Consider the following 19138-nt stretch of genomic DNA (forward strand, 5'->3'; position numbering starts at 1 on the left):
CTTTGGGTATATGCCCAAGAGAGGTATAGTTGGATCCTCAGGCAGTTCAATGTCCAATTTTCTGAGGAACCTCCAGACTGATTTCCAGAATGGTTGTACCAGTCTGCAATCCCACCAACAATGGAGGAGTGTTCCTCTTTCTCCACATCATCGCCAGCATCTGCTGTCACCTGAGTTTTTGATCTTAGCCATTCTCACTGCTGTGAGGTGAAATCTCAGGGTTGTTTTGATTTGCATTTCCCTTATGACTAAAGATGTTGAACATTTCTTTAGGTGTTTCTCAGCCATTCGGCATTCCTCAGCTGTGAATTCTTTGTTTAGCTCTGAACCCCATTTTTAATAGGGTTATTTGTTTGCCTGCGGTCTAACTTCTTGAGTTCTTTGTATATTTTGGATATAAGGCCTCTATCTGTTGTAGGATTGGTAAAGATCTTTTCCCAATCTGTTGGTTGCCGTTTTGTCCTAACCACAGTGTCCTTTGCCTTCCAGAAGCTTTGCAGTTTTATGAGATCCCATTTGTCGATTCTTGATCTTAGAGCGTAAGCCATTGGTGGTTTCTTCAGGAAATTTTTTCCAGTGCCCATGTGTTTCAGATGCTTCCCTAGTTTTTCTTCTATTAGTTTGAGTGTGTCTGGTTTGATGTGGAGGTCCTTGATCCACTTGGACTTAAGCTTTGTACAGGGTGATAAGGATGGATCGATCTGCATTCTTCTACATGTTGCCCTCCAGTTGAACCAGCACCATTTGCTGAAAATGCTATCTTTTTTCCATTGGATGGTTTTGGCTCCTTTGTCAAAAATCAAGTGACCATAGGTGTGTGGGTTCATTTCTGGGTCTTCAATTCTATTCCATTGGTCTATCTGTCTGTCTCTGTACCAATACCATGCAGTTTTTATCACTATTGCTCTGTAATACTGCTTGAGTTCAGGGATAGTGATTAGCCCTGACGTCCTTTTATTGTTGAGGATAGCTTTAGCTATCCTGGGTTTTTTGTTATTCCAGATGAATTTGCAAATTGATCTGTCTAACTCTTTGAAGAATTGGATTGGTATTTTGATGGGGATTGCATTGAATCTGTAGATTGCTTTTGGTAAAATGGCCATTTTTACTATATTAATCCTGCCAATCCATGAGCATGGGAGATCTTTCCATCTTCTGAGGTCTTCTTCAATTTCTTTCCTCAGTGTCTTGAAGTTCTTATTGTACAGATCTTTTACTTGCTTGGTTAAAGTCACACCGAGGTACTTTATATTATTTGGGTCTATTATGAAGGGTGTCGTTTCCCTAATTTCTTTCTCGGCTTGTTTCTCTTTTGTATAGAGGAAGGCAACTGATTTATTTGAGTTAATTTTATACCCAGCCACTTTGCTGAAGTTGTTTATCAGCTTTAGTAGTTCTCTGGTGGAACTTTTGGGATCACTTAAATATACTATCATGTCATCTGCAAATAGTGATATTTTGACCTCTTCTTTTCCGATCTGTATCCCCTTGATCTCCTTTTGTTGTCTGATTGCTCTGGCTAGAACTTCAAGAACTATATTGAATAAGTAGGGAGAGAGTGGGCAGCCTTGTCTAGTCCCTGATTTTAGTGGGATTGCTTCAAGTTTCTCTCCATTTAGTTTAATGTTAGCAACTGGTTTGCTGTATATGGCTTTTACTATGTTTAGGTATGGGCCTTGAATTCCTATTCTTTCCAGGACTTTTATCATGAATGGGTGTTGAATTTTGTCAAATGCTTTCTCAGCATCTAATGAAATGATCATGTGGTTCTGTTCTTTCAGTTTGTTTATATAATGGATCACGTTGATGGTTTTCCGTATATTAAACCATCCCTGCATGCCTGGGATGAAGCCTACTTGATCATGGTGGATGATTGTTTTGATGTGCTCTTGAATTCGGTTTGCCAGAATTTTATTGAGTATTTTTGCGTCGATATTCATAAGGGAAATTGGTCTGAAGTTCTCTTTCTTTGTTGTGTCTTTGTGTGGTTTAGGTATAAGAGTAATTGTGGCTTCGTAGAAGGAATTCGGTAGTGCTCCATCTGTTTCAATTTTGTGGAATAGTTTGGATAATATTGGTATGAGGTCTTCTATGAAGGTTTGATAGAATTCTGCACTAAACCCGTCTGGACCTGGGCTCTTTTTGGTTGGGAGACCTTTAATGACTGCTTCTATTTCCTTAGGAGTTATGGGGTTGTTTAACTGGTTTATCTGTTCCTGATTTAACTTCGATACCTGGTATCTGTCTAGGAAATTGTCCATTTCCTGAAGATTTTCAAGTTTTGTTGAATATAGGTTTTTATAGTAAGATCTGATGATTTTTTGAATTTCCTCTGAATCTGTAGTTATGTCTCCCTTTTCATTTCTGATTTTGTTAATTTGGACGCACTCTCTGTGTCCTCTCGTTAGTCTGGCTAGGGGTTTATCTATCTTGTTGATTTTCTCAAAGAACCAACTTTTGGTTCTGTTGATTCTTTCTATGGTCCTTTTTGTTTCTACTTGGTTGATTTCAGCTCTGAGTTTGATTATTTCCTGCCTTCTACTCCTCCTGGGTGTATTTGCTTCTTTTTGTTCTAGAGCTTTTAGGTGTGCTGTCAAGCTGGTGACATATGCTCTTTCCTGTTTCTTTCTGCAGGCACTCAGCGCTATGAGTTTTCCTCTTAGCACAGCTTTCATTGTGTCCCATAAGTTTGGGTATGTTGTACCTTCATTTTCATTAAATTCTAAAAAGTTTTTAATTTCTTTCTTTATTTCTTCCTTGACCAGGTTATCATTGAGTAGAGCATTGTTCAATTTCCACGTATATGTGGGCATTCTTCCCTTATTGTTATTGAAGACCAGTTTTAGGCCGTGGTGGTCCGATAGCACGCATGGGATTATTTCTATCTTTCTGTACCTGTTGAGGCCCGTTTTTTGACCAATTATATGGTCAATTTTGGAGGAAGTGCCATGAGGAGCTGAGAAGAAGGTATATCCTTTTGCTTTAGGATAGAATGTTCTATAAATATCTGTTAAGTCCATTTGGCTCATGACTTCTCTTAGTCTGTCGACATCACTGTTTAATTTCTGTTTCCATGATCTGTCCATTGATGAGAGTGGGGTGTTGAAATCTCCCACTATTATTGTGTGAGGTGCAATGTGTGTTTTGAGCTTTAGTAAGGTTTCTTTTACGTATGTAGGTGCCCTTGTATTTGGGGCATAGATATTTAGGATTGAGAGTTCATCTTGGTGGATTTTTCCTTTGATGAATATGAAGTGTCCTTCCTTATCTTTTTTGATGACTTTTAGTTGGAAATTGATTTTATTTGATATTAGAATGGCTACTCCAGCTTGCTTCTTCTGACCATTTGCTTGGAAAGTTGTTTTCCAGCCTTTCACTCTGAGGTAGTGTCTGTCTTTGTCTCTGAGGTGTGTTTCCTGTAGGCAGGAGAATGCAGGGTCCTCGTTGCGTATCCAGTTTGTTAATCTATGTCTTTTTATTGGGGAGTTGAGGCCATTGATATTGAGAGATATTAAGGAATAGTGATTATTGCTTCCCGTTATATTCATATTTGGAAGTAAGGTTATGTTTGTGTGCTTTCATTCTCTTTGTTTTGTTGCCAAGACGATTAGTTTCTTGCTTCTTCTAGGGTATAGCTTGCCTCCTTATGTTGGGCTTTACCATTTATTATCCTTTGTAGTGCTGGATTTGTAGAAAGATATTGTGTAAATTTGGTTTTGTCATGGAATATCTTGGTTTCTCCATCAATGTTAATTGAGAGTTTTGCAGGATACAGTAACCTGGGCTGCTATTTGTGTTCTCTTAGGGTCTGTATGACATCGGTCCAGGATCTTCTGGCCTTCATAGTTTCTGGCGAGAAGTCTGGTGTGATTCTGATAGGTCTGCCTTTATATGTTACTTGACCTTTTTCCCTTACTGCTTTTAATATTCTTTCTTTATTATGTGCGTTTGGTGTTTTGACAATTATGTGACGGGAGGTGCTTCTTTTCTGGTCCAATCTATTTGGAGTTCTGTAGGCTTCTTGTATGTCTATGGGTATCTCTTTTTTTAGGTTAGGGAAGTTTTCTTTTATGATTTTGTTGAAAGTATTTACTGGTCCTTTGAGCTGGGAGTCTTCACTCTCTTCTATACCTATTATCCTTAGGTTTGATCTTCTCATTGAGTCCTGGATTTCCTGTATGTTTTGGACCAGTAGCTTTTTCCGCTTTACATTATCCTTGACAGTTGAGTCAATGATCTCTATGGAATCTTCTGCTCCTGAGATTCTCTCTTCCATCTCTTGTATTCTGTTGGTGAAGCTTGTATCTATAGCTCCTTGTCTCTTCTTTTGGTTTTCTATATCCAGGGCTGTTTCCCTGTGTTCTTTCTTGATTGCTTCTATTTCCATCCTCAATTCCTTCAACTGTTTGATTGTGTTTTCCTGGAATTCTTTCAGGGATTTTTGTGTCTCCTCTCTATGGGCTTCTGCTTGTTTATTTATGTTTTCCTGGAATTCTTTCAGGCATTTTTGCGATTCCTCTCTGTAGGCTTCTACTTGTTCTCTAAGGGAGTTCTTCACGTCTTTCTTGAAGTCCTCCAGCATCATGATCAAAAATGATTTTGAAACTAGATCTTGCTTTTCTGGTGTGTTTGGATATTCCATGTTTGTTTTGATGGGAGAATTGGGCTCCGATGGTGCCATGTAGTCTTGGTTTCTGTTGCTTGGGTTCCTGCGCTTGCCTCTCGCCATCAGATTATCTCTAGTGTTACTTTGTTCTGCTATTTCTGACAGTGGCTAGACTGTCCTATAAGCCTGTGTGTCAGGAGTGCTGTAGACCTGTTTTCCTCTCTTTCAGTCAGTTATGGGGACAGAGTGTTCTGCTTTCGGGCGTGTAGTTTTTCCTCTCTACAGGTCTTCAGCTGTTCCTGTGGGCCTGTGTCTTGAGTTCACCAGGCAGCTTTCTTGCAGCAGAAAATTTGGTCTTACCTGTGGTCCTGAGGCTCAAGTTCGCTCGTGGGGTGCTGCCCAGGGGCTCTCTGCAGCGGCAGCAACCAGGAAGACCTGTGCCGCCCCTTCCGGGAGCTTCAGTGCACCAGGGTTCCAGATGGTCTTTGGCTTTTTCCTCTGGCGTTCGAGATGTGTGTGCAGGGAGCAGTCTCTTCTGGTTTCCCAGGCTTGTCTGCCTCTCTGAAGGTTTAGCTCTCCCTCCCACGGGATTTGGGTGCAGAGAACTGTTTATCCGGTCTGTTTCTTTCAGGTTCCGGCTGTGTCTCAGGCAGGGGTCCTGCCGCTCCTGGGCCCTCCCCCACGGGAGCCCAGAGGCCTTATACAGTTTCCTCTTGGGCCAGGGATGTGGGCAGGGGTGAGCAGTGTTGGTGGTCTCTTCCGCGCTGCAGCCTCAGGAGTGCCCACCTGACCAGGCGGTTGGGTCTCTCTCTCACCGGGTCTGGGAGCAGAGAGCTGCTGCGGGCCAGGATCCGCGGGTGTGGGACTTCCGGTAAACACAGAACGTGCCCGGTCCTAGAGAAATTCTGCTTCCGTGTGTCCCAAGCTCACCAGGCAGCTTTCTTGCAGCAGAAAAGTTGGTCTTACCTGTGGTCCCGAGGCTCAGGTTCGCTCGTGGGGTGCTTCCCCGTCCATCTTAATCTTATGTGGCAACTCAGGAGTAGTTTTTCCCCACTCACCCCAAGTATATTTCTGTTGTGTTGTTAGTGACTTTCCTGAACTGATTATTTAAAGTTTGAATTAAAATTATATGCAGCCACAGAAGCCTCTACTCCATTAGTGAGCCACTCTTTTTTTTAAAAAATTATTTTATTTATTTATTTACATTCCAGCTGTTGCCCTCCTTCCAGTCCCTCTTCCCACTCCTCCTCCCCCTTGCCTCTGAGAAGGTGATTTCCAGCCCCCCCAACCAGGAATCCCCCTTCCCTGGGGTCTCAAGTCTTTCAAGGATTAGGTGCATCTTCTCCCACTAAGGCCAGACCAGACAGTCCTCTGCTGTATGTTGGGCGGGGAGGGGTGGGTGTGTCAGACCAGCCAGTGTATGCTGCCTAGTTAGTGAGCCCATTTTCTTTTTTTCTTTTGAGACAGAGTCTTACTGTGTAACCTCAACTTGGCCATACAATTCTCCTGCCTCCGCCTCCTGAGTGCTAAGAGGGGCTTTATAGTACAGCATTATATTTTGCATTGATACTCTTCATTTGTCTGAAGTAAATTTTGATATTCAGTGTGTAGCAGTGCTGTAGTTTATTCTGGAAGTGCATGCATGAGAGAATGATCACATGACAAGACAGGAAACCAGGAGATTCAGGGACTAGGCTCATCCTTTTTATAACAACCCATCTAGGGAATTAACTAAGGTCCCATGAGGACTACATTAATGTCTTCCAAGCACTGTATCCCCAAAGGCCTAACCACCTTCCATTGGACCCTCACTTCTTAAAAATTCCATCCCATCAACACAACCACACTAGGGACCAAGCTTCCAACACATGAACCTCTGGGGAAATACCCAAGCTGTATCCAAATGGTAGCAGGTAGGTAGATATCAGTTCACTTTTTACCTTATAGGTAACTACCCCCCCCAACTAATCTAGTATGCCATCCCTTTCACATATTAACATTTCACATATATGTGAAGAATGTCTTAACTCTGTTCTGTTCTCATCGCTTTCTCTGAACTTATATTGGTGTCAAATGTTTGTTCATTTGTTTGTTTATTCTATGAAATAGGCTGACCTTAAACTCCTTATGTAGCTGGCCATGGTGGTGTAAGTCTTTAATCTCAGAACTCAGGAGGCAAAAGCAGAAGGCTCTTTCTGAGTTTGAGACCACTCTCATCTACATAGTGTGTTTCCGGACAACCAAGGCTATGTAGAGAGACCCTTTCTTTAATACCAAAGGGAAAAAGAAAGTAAGAAAACGTATGTGTCCAAGATTGGCCCTGAACTCCTGATCCTTCTGCCTTGACTTCCAACCTGCTAGGATAACAAGTATGTCCCACCACACCTGGCATCACAGCACCTTAATATTTTCTCATTCATTTCTGATATCTAGTTGGACAGCCATACTTCCTGGCTTCTTGTATAGAGGTTATTTTGTCATGCACAGAGAGCAGGATTTCTGGGCCTGGCAAATAGACCAAGCTAAAAATGGAAGTGGAGTGGTAGAGGCATTAGACTCCCACAGGACAACTTACCAAGTCTTTCTCTTTTGTCCAACCACTTTGCTGTGAACCATGGAGGATCAAAAGCCAGGCCTATATTTTCACTGCATCATACTACATCAGGAAGCTTTGATGGAGATGCCCATACTCCATCTGAGGTTGGAGTTACTCTAATTCAATGTCCCACCTGTTTCCAGGAAGGATGCAGGATTCCTCTGAGGACTGTCTAGCTCTGTTATATCTAAATGGTCAAAAGTGGAGAGTAGAGTAAGGCAGGGGAAGGTTCCCAGAAGCAAAATTGAATGTTTCTGCACCTCCACTCTCCAAGCCTTATGATTTGGTCATGTCAATTTTGTCACACAAATTTGAAGTGGTTGTTGTGGAAATAGGGAATTCCCCTCTTTTGCTGTCTCATATCAGAGACTTGTGGTACAGCAAATAGTTACTGAGTGCTCACAGCAAGTAGTGTCCAATCCCAAGACCTCTCAGGCTCTAGTCCCTTCCCTGGGTCCAAGATTCCTGGTTCCATGAAGAGAGGATACTTGGAAGTAAGAATAAACAATGTTAGAAATGTGGTAATTGGGGTTCGGGGAGGAGACAAGAGTGAGTGAGGAATTAAAGGAAGGACAGAAGTGGTGTGCTGATGAGGTGGGAGAGTTATTTTTGGGTGGTCCGTGGTTTTTGTTGTTTTGTTTTAAACCAGTGTTTGACTATGTAGAGCAGGCTGGTCTTGAACACACAGAGATCTGCCTGCCTGTCTCCCAAGTGCTGGGAACAAGGAACAGTTGGTCAGAAGTAGAGAACAGGGATAGGGGAGCATAGACAAGGAAGAGGACATAGAGAGTAGCAGAGTATGGTGGGGATAAAGGAGTTACAGCAGGGGATTGAGAGTAGGGACTGTGAACAAGGAAGAGATGACTGAGAATAAGGAAGAAGGATAGAGAGCAAAGACAAGAAGGAGCAAATGAGGAAGAGCAAAGGAGGGCAGGGAGCAGAAAGAACAAGGGACAATCTGGGACACCCAGAGGAAATAGATGGCTGCAGGCATGCCATTCAGGGACCAATGCTATCTTTTCTTATCAGTATTCAAGAAGGCCTTTTATGCTACCCCTGGACCCTTTCCAAGGACTCAGCGCTGAACCTTGTGGAATGCTGCTTCTCAGCCTGAGGAGAAGTCAGTAAAATCATGCTCTAGTATGCCTTGTTAGGATGCACATGGTACTCAAGTCTCCAAAATTCCAGTCACTATGGGTTGGGGACAGGATTTGCTATTGCAGGCAAAAATTAGAAGTACAGTAACCTGTGTTGGTGACAGAAGTGGGGTTGAAATGGTGGCTTTATTCTGAGAGAGGCCTGAGGATAAGGCCTCCAGAATGTGAAGAGATCAATTGACCTACAATGAGAAATTAATTCCCAAAGGAAGGCTGGATTCATGGCAAGAGCCTGGGGCTGAGTGTTTGGGAGACAGGAGCATCTGGTGTCAGAGAGGGGCTCCTATATTAAGGTAGGGGGCCAGTAGGCACTTGAGAAGGGGCTCCACCTCCATTGGAAGTTGCTAGAGAGCTCCACAAAGAACTCGTCAGGATACAGAAGCTTGATGGAAGATAAGTTATCCAAATCTGGGAGGTGTGGCCTAGACACTGCTGCCAGTATGAACTAGTTCATCCTACTTTCTCAGACCAGGTATGGCTCCCACTGGAACCAGTAGCTAGTTCGTAGAGAATTTATCTGGAGCTTTAACCACATCTTAATGACTCTCAACCAATCTTCCTTCTTATTTTTCTACTGCTTTTTTCTTTTCCCTTCTTCTTTCCTTCCTTTCTTTTTTGTGGTACTGGGTATCAATCTCAAGGCCTTGTTAGGCAAGTTATCTACTACCATTGAGCTACATCCCTCTCATTGGTTTTTATTTTTTGAGACAGGATCTCACTACATAGTCCAGACTCACATGAAACTACAAATCCTCGTTCCTCAGCATCTTTTTTTTATTTCACTTTTTATTATTTTAAATTGTATTGGTGTGGGGGTTATGCGTATATTAGTGCAGGTGCCTGCAGAAGCCAGAGGAGTTATATATTCCTGAAACTGGGATTAGAGGTGGTTGCAAGCTCCTGGTATGGGGGCTAGTAGTCAAACCCAGTTCCTCTAGAAGTATATGCTCTTGACCACTGAACCATTTTCCCAGCCCCCTGCCTCAATCTCTTAACTGGTAGAAATGCAGGCATGTGACACCTTAACTGACTATAAGTCTTTCTTTAAAAGTATTTATTTTTATTGAAAGTATGTATTCAAGTGTGTTTGTGTGTATGACATATGAACACTTTAGAGGGTGCACATGGAGGCCAGAGAAGAACATTGAATATGCTCCTCTAGTATTTTCCACCCTAATTCCTGTGTGTCAACACAGTACTTCAGTATTCTCTCTTGAGTGCCTCAATATGAAACTCTGGTTCCCAGATCAGAATCTTTGTAGTATGGGTCAGGACCCTGGGGCTGGAAGAGGTTGGACAGACCTGAACCCCATCTGTAGGAGCTGGAAATCGTAGAGCGATGTTTGTCAGGTTTTCCATTCAAATTTTACAGAGAAAGATGATCAAGAAATTTGAGGGTCACATTTTGAGACCTGCATGGTCCTAATTTTAAACTGTGCATGGGCCTAGAGTATATAGCCTAATATTACAGGGCTTTCTGCTTGCCTGGCATATATAAAGCCTAGGTTCAATCCCTAGTACCACAAAGGAAAAATAGAAAGTAAATACATTAAGCCCTAATCCCATATCTGTGTACAGTGAGTGTTCCCTGCAGAGTTGGTCAGAATGAAAGGAACAAGAGGATCAAAGCTAGAGGGTTTTCAGCATCACTCCTTTGCTCCAGTGTACTTCTGTATATAAGGTCAGCTGTATCCCATTTTCCAGAGTCCCTGGCTAGGTGACATCTCTAGGTCCCCTTTCTTCCACTTAAGTCAGGTTTAGGAAGTACAAAGGCTTGGATGGAGCATCTTCACTAAACTACCAGGATAACCCTTGCGGTAAGGAAAGACACCAATTAATATGAGGGTATTTTTTTTTTCAGCAAATTTGTCAATGGATAATATCTGTGAATAGGAGAATTTTCAGCTGTGGGGTAATTTATTACTTGCTTGGACAAGTAGGAATTAGAAATTTCTATAGGAGGCATGGTCTGGTGGAACATACCTATTATAATCCCAAGAATGAAGAAACTGGGGCAGGAGGATTGCAGTGAGTTTGAGGCCAGCCTGCCTTAAAATGGGTGGGTGGCAAAATGAAACTGGGGAGATGTCTTAGTGGGCAAAGCACTTGTCATGCAAGTATGATGAACTGGTACTAAATCCACATAAAGCTGGGCAGTGGTAGCTTGCTTGCATCTGTAATGTAAACTGAGGGGGGTTGGAGAAAGCATACTAGGACAGCTAGCCTGGTGTGTGTAGTGAACAATGAGACTCCGTGTCAAATAACATAAAGCTGAGGTCAAACATCCAAATCTATCATTTGCGTGTCACGGCATTTATAAGTCTTTTCTGATACATACCAGCACATAGAGATAAAAGGAAACAAAAAATTACTATACTAAGATGTCTCTAAGTTTTGAGTAGAGGAAATATTCAATAAATTTTAGTGGTGATTTTGCAGGTTCTCAGTGCTAATGCCAATGTTGAGATTCACCAATATATTAAAATTTTTATAAAGCATAAAAACTCAACACCTTTTTTTGTTACTTTGTTCTTCAAGACAGGGGTTCTCTGTGTAGTCCTGGCTGTCCTGAACTTCACAAACTCACTCTGTAGACTAGTCTGGCCTCCCTTCCCCCATTTTTTTTCACTAGAGATTGAACCTAGGGTTTTCTACATGCTAGGCTTGTGCTCTACCACTAAGCTACATTTCTAGCCTCCAAACTGAACATTTAGTATCTTTTCCTCCTTCATTGGTCCCTGGAAGCTCCGAGCAGGTTATCAGTATCTTGAGTTTGTTCCCAGACATTATACAGAAACACTGCTGCTGTGTGATAGTTCTTTATTTCACCATTTAAGAGAAAGAAAGATGGAGGAAAGGTAAACAGTGTTCAGGCTTCAGCTTTTGCCAGGGGAAGGCTTCGGGTCATCGAGACCCCAAGGTATTGCCAGGTGCACAAATCTGGATTCCGTGGCAGGCAGGCAAAGTGATCGCTCTGGTAGCCCTTCTCAGAGCCCATGAGGATCTGATCTGTCCACAAGCAATGACTGTCACTCTCCAGTTTGCAAGGGATGGCTGAACAGGGAAACACCTACAAGAGAGGAGAAAGGCCCATCTCTGAGGACTTCTCTTTCCCTTTGTTCTCTTCCCTGCATAGAGTCTTTCACACACTCTCTCTGGCAACAGGGAGCTGCTGGGAAGGGTTGATGTTGCCCCACTTGTGCTTAGACCCAAGATGTTCTCCCATGTGGGGAACAGAAAGCCAATGTTCTGCAATGGTAGTTATGGAACTGTCACTTGAAGTCACTCAGGCAGACCTCCTGAGGAACTGTCCCACAGGGCAGAGAAGTAATAGTATGGGAACAGTTGGCATGCAGGGAGAGCAAGCATAAGAAAAGGCAGCAGGGTGCTGGAGAGATGGCTCAGTGGTTAAGAGCTGTGACTGTGCTCTTCAATAGGTCCTGAGTTCAATTCCCAGGAACCACATGGTGGCTCACAACCATCTGGAATGGGATCTGATGCCCTATTTCAAGCATCAGAAGACAGCTACAATGGACTCATAGACATTAAATGAATAATATTTTAAAAAAGAAAAAAAAGAAAAGGCAACAGAGCTCTCAGACAATGAGGGGTGTGGGGAGTTAGTCAGAGGATATTTGGTGCCACCAGGGAACAGTTTTGAAACAGTCAGATGGCTGACATGTCCAGGTGGATTTGGAGAATAGTACTTTGAATCTTTGCAGATTATGCCTGGGAAGCAAAATCCAATCTAGGGAGGTCAGAAACAGACAGTGGTGTCCCGGAATAGTCACAAAGGAAAGTTAGACAGTGAAGGTTCAGGGAACAGGCAGTCCCAAGATAACAGAACAACCAGAATTTCCAAAAGAGCAGTCCCAGGCTGGAACAATGGCAAGAGAAATCAAAGATAGTGAGTGGGTTTGGGAAGCAGCTTCAATGGCATATAATAGTCAGAGGGAAAAAGAAACCATTCCAAGACTTATCTCCAGGAGGAAAACTGGATCCAGGCACTTACTGTGCACACCCCACAGCCAGCACTATAGGTCTTTACGAAGGCCTTTTGCTGAGCAGGGCTCAGATTATGCCAGGGAACCAGGAAGCTGCAGGCAGTGATGTGCAAATTTCCGTTCCTTAAACGGCCTGTAAGAGAGGCAAGAAACCAACAGGCTTTTGATTGGCTGGGTGGTATCAGAGTGGTCACCTAATTAGCATTAAGTTACAGACCCTCCCACTCCCATTTCAACCAGGCCCTTTCTCATTAGAGCCTAGCTCCTCCCAGTTGCCAGAAAACATCTAAGGATGAAGGAATGTGGCCCAAGGCGAAGGGGCGGAGCCTCACCCGCGATGAGAAACTCCTCGCTGCGGTTCTGGGACTTGTGGACATATCCACAGAGGCTCTCCATGGCTGGGGTGTAGGCGAACCGGAAACCTGTGGCATTTCCCACAGCGTCGAATCCTTTGAGCATCTGCCCATGAGTGACAAAAACTGTATCATTTACTGACATAATCCTCCCACTCCACTCTCTTTCCTGATGGCAATATGTCTAAACACAAGTTTACAGAAAACATCCACACCAACGAAAGGCTAGTTGCTTCTATTTTGAGTGGGAGGAAGAGGTTAGGTAACTGCTATGAGGGGAGGGAGTAGAAATACCTTAGTCATCTTGATCTCATAACGCTGGTATAAGGTGGTCTCGATGATTTCTGGGGAACCCATGAATTTAGCCCTTATAACTAGAGGAAAAGAAGGGGAAAATAAGGATTCAAATGGGCAGGCAGCATGAACCCATAGCAGCAAAACATATACAACATAGTTCAAATAGACAGCACACTTGATGGCTTCCACATCAGTTGATTCATCTAAATATTGTCTATTCTTTTAAGCACTGTTTTAAGCCCTTTTCATATATCCATTTGTTGGCTTACTCAACAAATGTTTTGGAGTGCCTGATGTATGCCAACCACTGTTCAGGGTCTTAGGGAAAGGACAATGACCCAAACACAGGAATCTATTTCCTTATGAAGCTCACATTCAAGTCAGGAGGAAACAGACTAACATTATGTAGCCAGAAATGGTGGCACAGGCCTGTAACCCCAGTTCTGTCAGAGCTTGATGGAGGATCGCTTTAGTATGAGTTCAAGACCAGTCTAGACAATTTAGCGAGAACTTGTTTAAAAATAAAAATTCACAAGAAAAGGGTTGGGTTTGTAGCTCAATTGTGCGGTGTTTGCCTAGGTCCTAGGTTCAATCCCCAGTATGGAGGAGGGAAAAAAGGTATGTGGATTGTTAGAAGCTATTAAGTGTGTTGGGAAATTAGAGAGGAAGTTGACAGATATTCTTTGCTTGACCACAATTTATTCAGGCTCATTAACCTTCTTCCAAGCTCATTAGTGAAGTTTCTCTTTCAAATACAGTTGTAGGGAAGTACCTTAAATTAGCTTAGTGAAAACACCAACCCTCATCTTATTCTCCACAGTATGTGATGGGACCACCAGACAAGTTTTCCTCAAGAGTCCTAAACTAGGTGTGGTGGCACAGACCTAACAATCTCAGCACTTGGAAGGCTGAGTGAGAAGAATCAGGGCTTCAAGACCAGCCTGAGTTATATAGTGAGACCTAGTCTCAAAAACAGAGTGAGCTTAAAGTCTATAGAGATGGCTTAATGGTTAAGAGTACTTGCTGCTCTTTGAGTTCCCAAGTTTGGTTCCTAGAATCTACATAGGGTAGCTAACAACCATCCATAACTCCAGCTCCAAGAGATCTGATGCCTTGGGAACTCCACAGGCACCCATACACCACACATGGAACACACACAAACATACACATAAATAAAATAAATCTTTTTAATGGACTTAGCCTGAATCCTCTTGCCTTTGATATTTCTTTTTGTTTAAGATTTATTTTATGTATATGAGTACACTGTGCTGTCTTCAGACATACCAGAAGAGGGCATCAGATCCCATTATAGATGGTTGGTAGGATTTGAACTCAGGACCTCTGGAAGAGTAGTTGGTGCTCTGAACCACTGAGCCATCTCTCCAGCCCACCTTTGATATTTCTTTTCAGTGATTTCCCATTCATCAACATTAAATTGTTCTTTGGCCATAGAGTTCCATTTGCCTATGCAATGTTGAAAGTTAAGCCCAATATCAATATCTATCTAAAATCAATCTCTCTCTTTCTCTCTCTCTCTCTCTGTAAATTCTGATTATCATAGTTCTAAATGAAGTCTGCCTTTCTGTGTCCTAACAAGGGATCAGAAGTACTATGTGGCTGGTATTAAAATTAAAGAAAGTTGGCAGGCACCTCAGTAAGGTGACTTTTGAGAAAGCCATGCATGTGGATAACTACAGAAAAGCATGTACATGGTACTGGGAGCAGCCAGCACAAAGGTGGGCTTAAGCCCAAGGATGTCAGTGTGGCAAAAGCAGATGTACGGAAGGGTAAGTAGAACTGTCCTAGGGACAACTACTGTAATGATCCCTACTAGACTAAGACAGACAGAAAGAGGGACAGACTCACCCAGGTCCGAGTTGCAGAAAGCTGTCTGTGGGTGGGTTGGGGCACAGCTACAGGCTTTACTGGAAGCTATCAATGATAGCAACAAGAGGATGCCAGAGGCCAGAGATGCAAAGGGCGCCATCGTGGTATCTGCTGGTAAAGACTAGGTGTTAGTAGGTTCCCAAACCAATGGCTTACATGGCCGTTGGCTCTAGGGAGACTCAGGAACTCTTTAGGTTAGAGAACACAGTTGGTGAATAAGGGAGCTGAGAACTTTGAGAATTTAACAGAATTGGGGAAATCTGACATTTGTGTAGTGATGAATTTGGAGTTTGGGAAACTGGAGAAGTATAATGGGGAGTTAGGGCTATTAAAATATAATGGGCTGGGAAGTTCAGAGATATTGGGGGATTTAGAATAGGTTTGTGGTTTTAGGGAGCTGGGGAAAATGGGGGGTTAAGGGTCTTGGGGAATTTGGAGGTTTACAGTAATAGGAATACCTCAGGAATTTGAAGGCAGAGGAATTTTTGAAGTTCCAGGAGCTAGACATGGCAAAGAGAACAGGGGTGTTACAGGAGCCGTAAAGATTGAGGGACAATGAAGAAATTTGGGGGAATTAGCAAGTTAGGAAGTTTTAAAGGCATTAAAGGCTTGTGGGTTTGGGGCACTTTGAGATGAATGCTAAGAGCATGAAAGAGTCTGGAGAGTCCCGCTGGGGACAATCATTCAGGACGCTCTCCCTTTATATTCCCCCTTGGCTAACTAGAGATCCTGATACCTGCAAGCCAAGTTGAATGGTTAGTCTGGCAAGGGACTGGATGGGCCTCGTGGCCGCACCAACACAGGCTCCAAGCAAACCCCAGTTCTGCCAGGACACCCGGCTCCCACTTACCTCTAGCGTGTCTCTAGGAGTCCGGATCAGCAGTGATGGCGGCAGGGACTGGCGGTGGAGAATAAATGTCCATGCGAGGGGTGGGGTTGGCGCGGAAATCACTGCCTCCAGGCTTCCTGGACGCATTACTCATCCACCCACTGCTGAAGTCAAAGCCTAGGGGCGGGCCCCAGGCTGAGCCCAAAGTACTCCCTCTTCTGCCAGCCAGCCCACTGCGCCCCCTTCCCCCAGCTCCGTCATGCACATTCCTTCCTGGCGGCCTTGAAGGGAAGAAGGGAAGAATAAAGACCGCTTAAGCCCCTGAAGCCTTGTGCCTCTCCGGTTTCCCACATTCCCCAAACTTCCTATGGCTGAAGCCAATAATTTCTTTCCCACGCCTTTCATCTACTATGTAACAATCTCACAAGAAGGCCTTTCCTGTGGATCTGAAATTCTGGTGAGGGGTGGCAGAGGAGAGACAAACTAGAAAAACAGTTGAGGGACATGACATGGGAGAAGGGGCACAAATACATAGTGGGGAAATTGATAACACTGAGAGTGTCTATGACTTATCCAGGATGGCAGTTGAGTGTGGCAGAACTGGGAGGGAACTGAGGCTGCATACAGACAGAGCCCAGGTAGTGACCTCTTCCCCAAACTTTGCAGTGGCTGCACATACCAGTGAAGATGTTTGAAGATATCCTTGGCTACAAGAGACCCTTAAGGTCTTAAACAGAAACAAGACCAAACAGGCAAATAGCTGAAGTGAAGAACTTTGTTAGGGTCACAGGACAATAAAGATTTAAACCTAGGCTTCCTGACCTGGAATACTAACTCAAGCAGGGTACAATCTTTGACAAGCAGGGAATGGTGTGGTGAGCGTTGCAAGGGGATGGGGGGAGGGAGGGGGTGAATGATGGTAAAAGCTAGTGAGTCAGTAGAAAAACCACCATCCCTACTCCATCCAGTCTTCCCCTTCCCCCACCAACCAGTCCACACCCCTGGTGGGAGTGGGAATGAGGCAACTGCTGCCCACCAGCTTTCTGATGATGCAGGAATATTCCCTGGGGTCCTGTAGAAGGATTCTATGGGCTGATTACCACCCTCAATTAAGATAGGGAGGACAGACCAATAGTAATGACAATGGTTTTAATCCCAGGGGGCAAGCTGATCCAGAAAATTAGAGGGTATCTAGTCTATACAGTGAGTTCCAGGACAGCCAGAGATACATAGGAAGAACCTGTGACAGAGAGAGACAGAGACAGAGAGAATGTGGTAGTGATGATCACAGCTACTTATTGAGTACTTACTGTATATCATTGCCAAGGTCTTTATGTACAATTTACTTTAGCTAATTACATTTTATTAACTTAGGTAGCTTAGTCCAATAACCACAGGACACAAAAACCTCCTGCCAGCACTCAACAGAGTATTCACTGTGTACAATACACTCTTTTAAAGGGTTTGTATTTTACATTGTGTGTGTGTGTGTGTGTGTGTGTGTGTGTGTGTGTGTGTACCTGTACTTATGCCATGGCATGCCTGTATTGTTTAGAGGACAACTTTCAGGGGACAGTCCTCCTTCCCTATGGGTTCTGAGGCTCAAACTTACCATGCCACCAGGCATGGTGGCAGCAAGCACCTTTATCTGCTGGGCCAAATTGCCAGCCCAGGAATTTTGTTTGTTTGTTTGTTTGCTATTGTCCTCCTTGTTCCTTAATGTTACTTAATGAAGAGGTGTTAATAACAACAATAATAGTAACCAATACTTTGAAGATTCAGGTTTACTATATGTGTATACTAAGATTTTCTTTTCTCTGAAGTAATTGACTTATTCTTCCCAATGTATCCGTGAGGTATGATTCATACTTTCACTATTTAGTGAGTAAACAGAGACAGAAAGGAGTCAAATGGCCTGTCCAGGAAGGATAGTGAAGAAATTACTGTAGTGGTGGGAGAAGGTACAAAGAAAAGGAGAAAGGGAAGGAAACCAAAATTTTCAACCATCTGATTGTGAAAGTGAGGAGTGAGAATGTGGATGAGACAGGGGGCTGAGTAAATAAGCGGCGGGAATGAGGAGACGTAAGGACAGGGAAAGTCCTGCCTCGCCTCTTCTATGACTCTGCTTATGACGACAGCTCTGTAACTATGAAACCTGAGTCAGCACAGTTTTGCCAACTGTTTATATTGAGGATTCAGATTACTATACAGGTTTGAAATGGAGTGGGGTGAACATCACAGAGGAGTGTTGGGCCTGTGACTATCTACCAAACTGGATAGGTGTAAGTTTCCCAGAGTGATCTGCTGTCATGTGCAAATACCTGATGATATCCACAGAGTATTACATGTTTGATCTTAATTATTCCCTTTGTACAGATCAGGAAACTGAGACCCAGAAAGACAGTAACTACCTGGGATTTTGTATGGCCTTAGGAAGAAGAAAGGCCAAGATAGTAGGCTACAGCTCCCCAAGAAATCCCATGTAACTACCTTTATGCACATGTGACAGGCACACACTTACATGCACCCACAGTGTTCAAGTTCATGAACAGAGGAAGCAAAGCAGGTTTGTGAAAAGGATCCACAAAGCTCAGCAGATAGGAAAAGGTATTCTTGTATTCTTGTGTATGCACAGCTGTGTGTAGTGTATCTGTGCTTCTGGGGGTGGCATATGTCCCTTGGTGTGCTCCATGTTCCTTCCTGAAAGCCAGGTGTGTGCCTGAGTATGCTGCTTCTGAAAGTGGAAGGTTGTTGTAAGTGTAACTATGCCTGTCTCAAGCTTCTCTGTGTGATAAGTAGATGCCTGAGTGGAAGTTTCTCCCTACACACACACACACACACACACACACACACACACACACACACACACACACACACATATATGGGCATTGTTTCCTTGACCTACTACCTGGATGACACCTTTACAAACATCCCTCTTACTAAAATGATGCAACTCAGTCCTCTGCCTCCCTACGACACCACTCATTTGGGAAATGAGAAAGTAGGAGATTGTAGAGAGAGGGAGAGACCTAAAGGTCAATCAGTCACCCTTAGAGTACGGGGCTTCCTGTGCTTGTTGGGAACTGCCAACCCAGTGCCCCTGTCAGGAGGAGGCAAGGGGCTCTGTATTTGCACATGGGGTATGGTGGGGCTAGAGTTCCCATACCCTTTGCCTAGCCTGGGGCACAGGAAGACTTAACCCATCTTTGCTTAACACATACTTGCCTGAATCCATGCCCAGGAGTATTATCTGTGTATCTGATTTTCTGTGTGTTTGTATTGCAGATATGGGAAAAATACATTGAATGTCTAGAAATTTTTTTCATGGACCTAGAAATGTGATGAGGTCTGAGTTACAGAGATTTGGTTATGTGAATGCATTCACATTCTGTATGTTGTATTGATCCTT

At 43.5% G+C, this 19138-nt stretch overlaps 3 protein-coding genes across 7 annotated transcripts in view; 1 reads left to right on the top strand and 2 right to left on the bottom strand.

Annotated features, from left to right (window-relative positions):
* The window catches only part of Syn1 (synapsin I), a 55255-nt gene that overhangs the window by 29671 nt on the left and 6446 nt on the right, over nucleotides 1-19138 (top strand).
* Timp1 (TIMP metallopeptidase inhibitor 1) lies at nucleotides 11163-15787 on the bottom strand. 4 transcript variants are annotated; one of them, XM_087598959.1, is made up of 7 exons: nucleotides 15751-15787; nucleotides 15359-15400; nucleotides 14880-15008; nucleotides 13011-13090; nucleotides 12696-12822; nucleotides 12372-12496; nucleotides 11163-11429 (listed from the first exon to the last, which is right to left on the bottom strand). In XM_087598959.1, the coding sequence occupies exons 3-7, from the start codon at nucleotides 14998-15000 to the stop codon at nucleotides 11229-11231; spliced, it is 654 nt and encodes a 217-aa protein (XP_087455085.1). In that variant the 5' UTR covers nucleotides 15001-15008; nucleotides 15359-15400; nucleotides 15751-15787; the 3' UTR covers nucleotides 11163-11228. The 4 variants fall into 4 exon arrangements, with proteins under 4 accessions (XP_087455085.1, XP_087455086.1, XP_087455084.1 ...); XM_087598960.1 differs by having other exon boundaries at nucleotides 14880-15011; XM_087598958.1 differs by lacking the exon at nucleotides 15359-15400.
* Nucleotides 15886-19138, bottom strand: part of Araf (A-Raf proto-oncogene, serine/threonine kinase) — a 74696-nt gene continuing 71443 nt past the window's right edge. Inside the window, exon 16 of the mRNA XM_087600637.1 lies at nucleotides 15886-16010. Coding sequence (XP_087456763.1) covers nucleotides 15987-16010 — 24 coding nt within the window. The 3' untranslated portion in view covers nucleotides 15886-15986. The remainder of the gene's footprint in view (nucleotides 16011-19138) is intronic.

Source organism: Rattus norvegicus, chromosome X, assembly GCF_021556685.1.
Source record: "Rattus norvegicus strain SHRSP/BbbUtx chromosome X, alternate assembly SHRSP_T2T, whole genome shotgun sequence".
In the NCBI taxonomy this organism is placed as follows: Eukaryota; Metazoa; Chordata; class Mammalia; order Rodentia; family Muridae; genus Rattus; species Rattus norvegicus.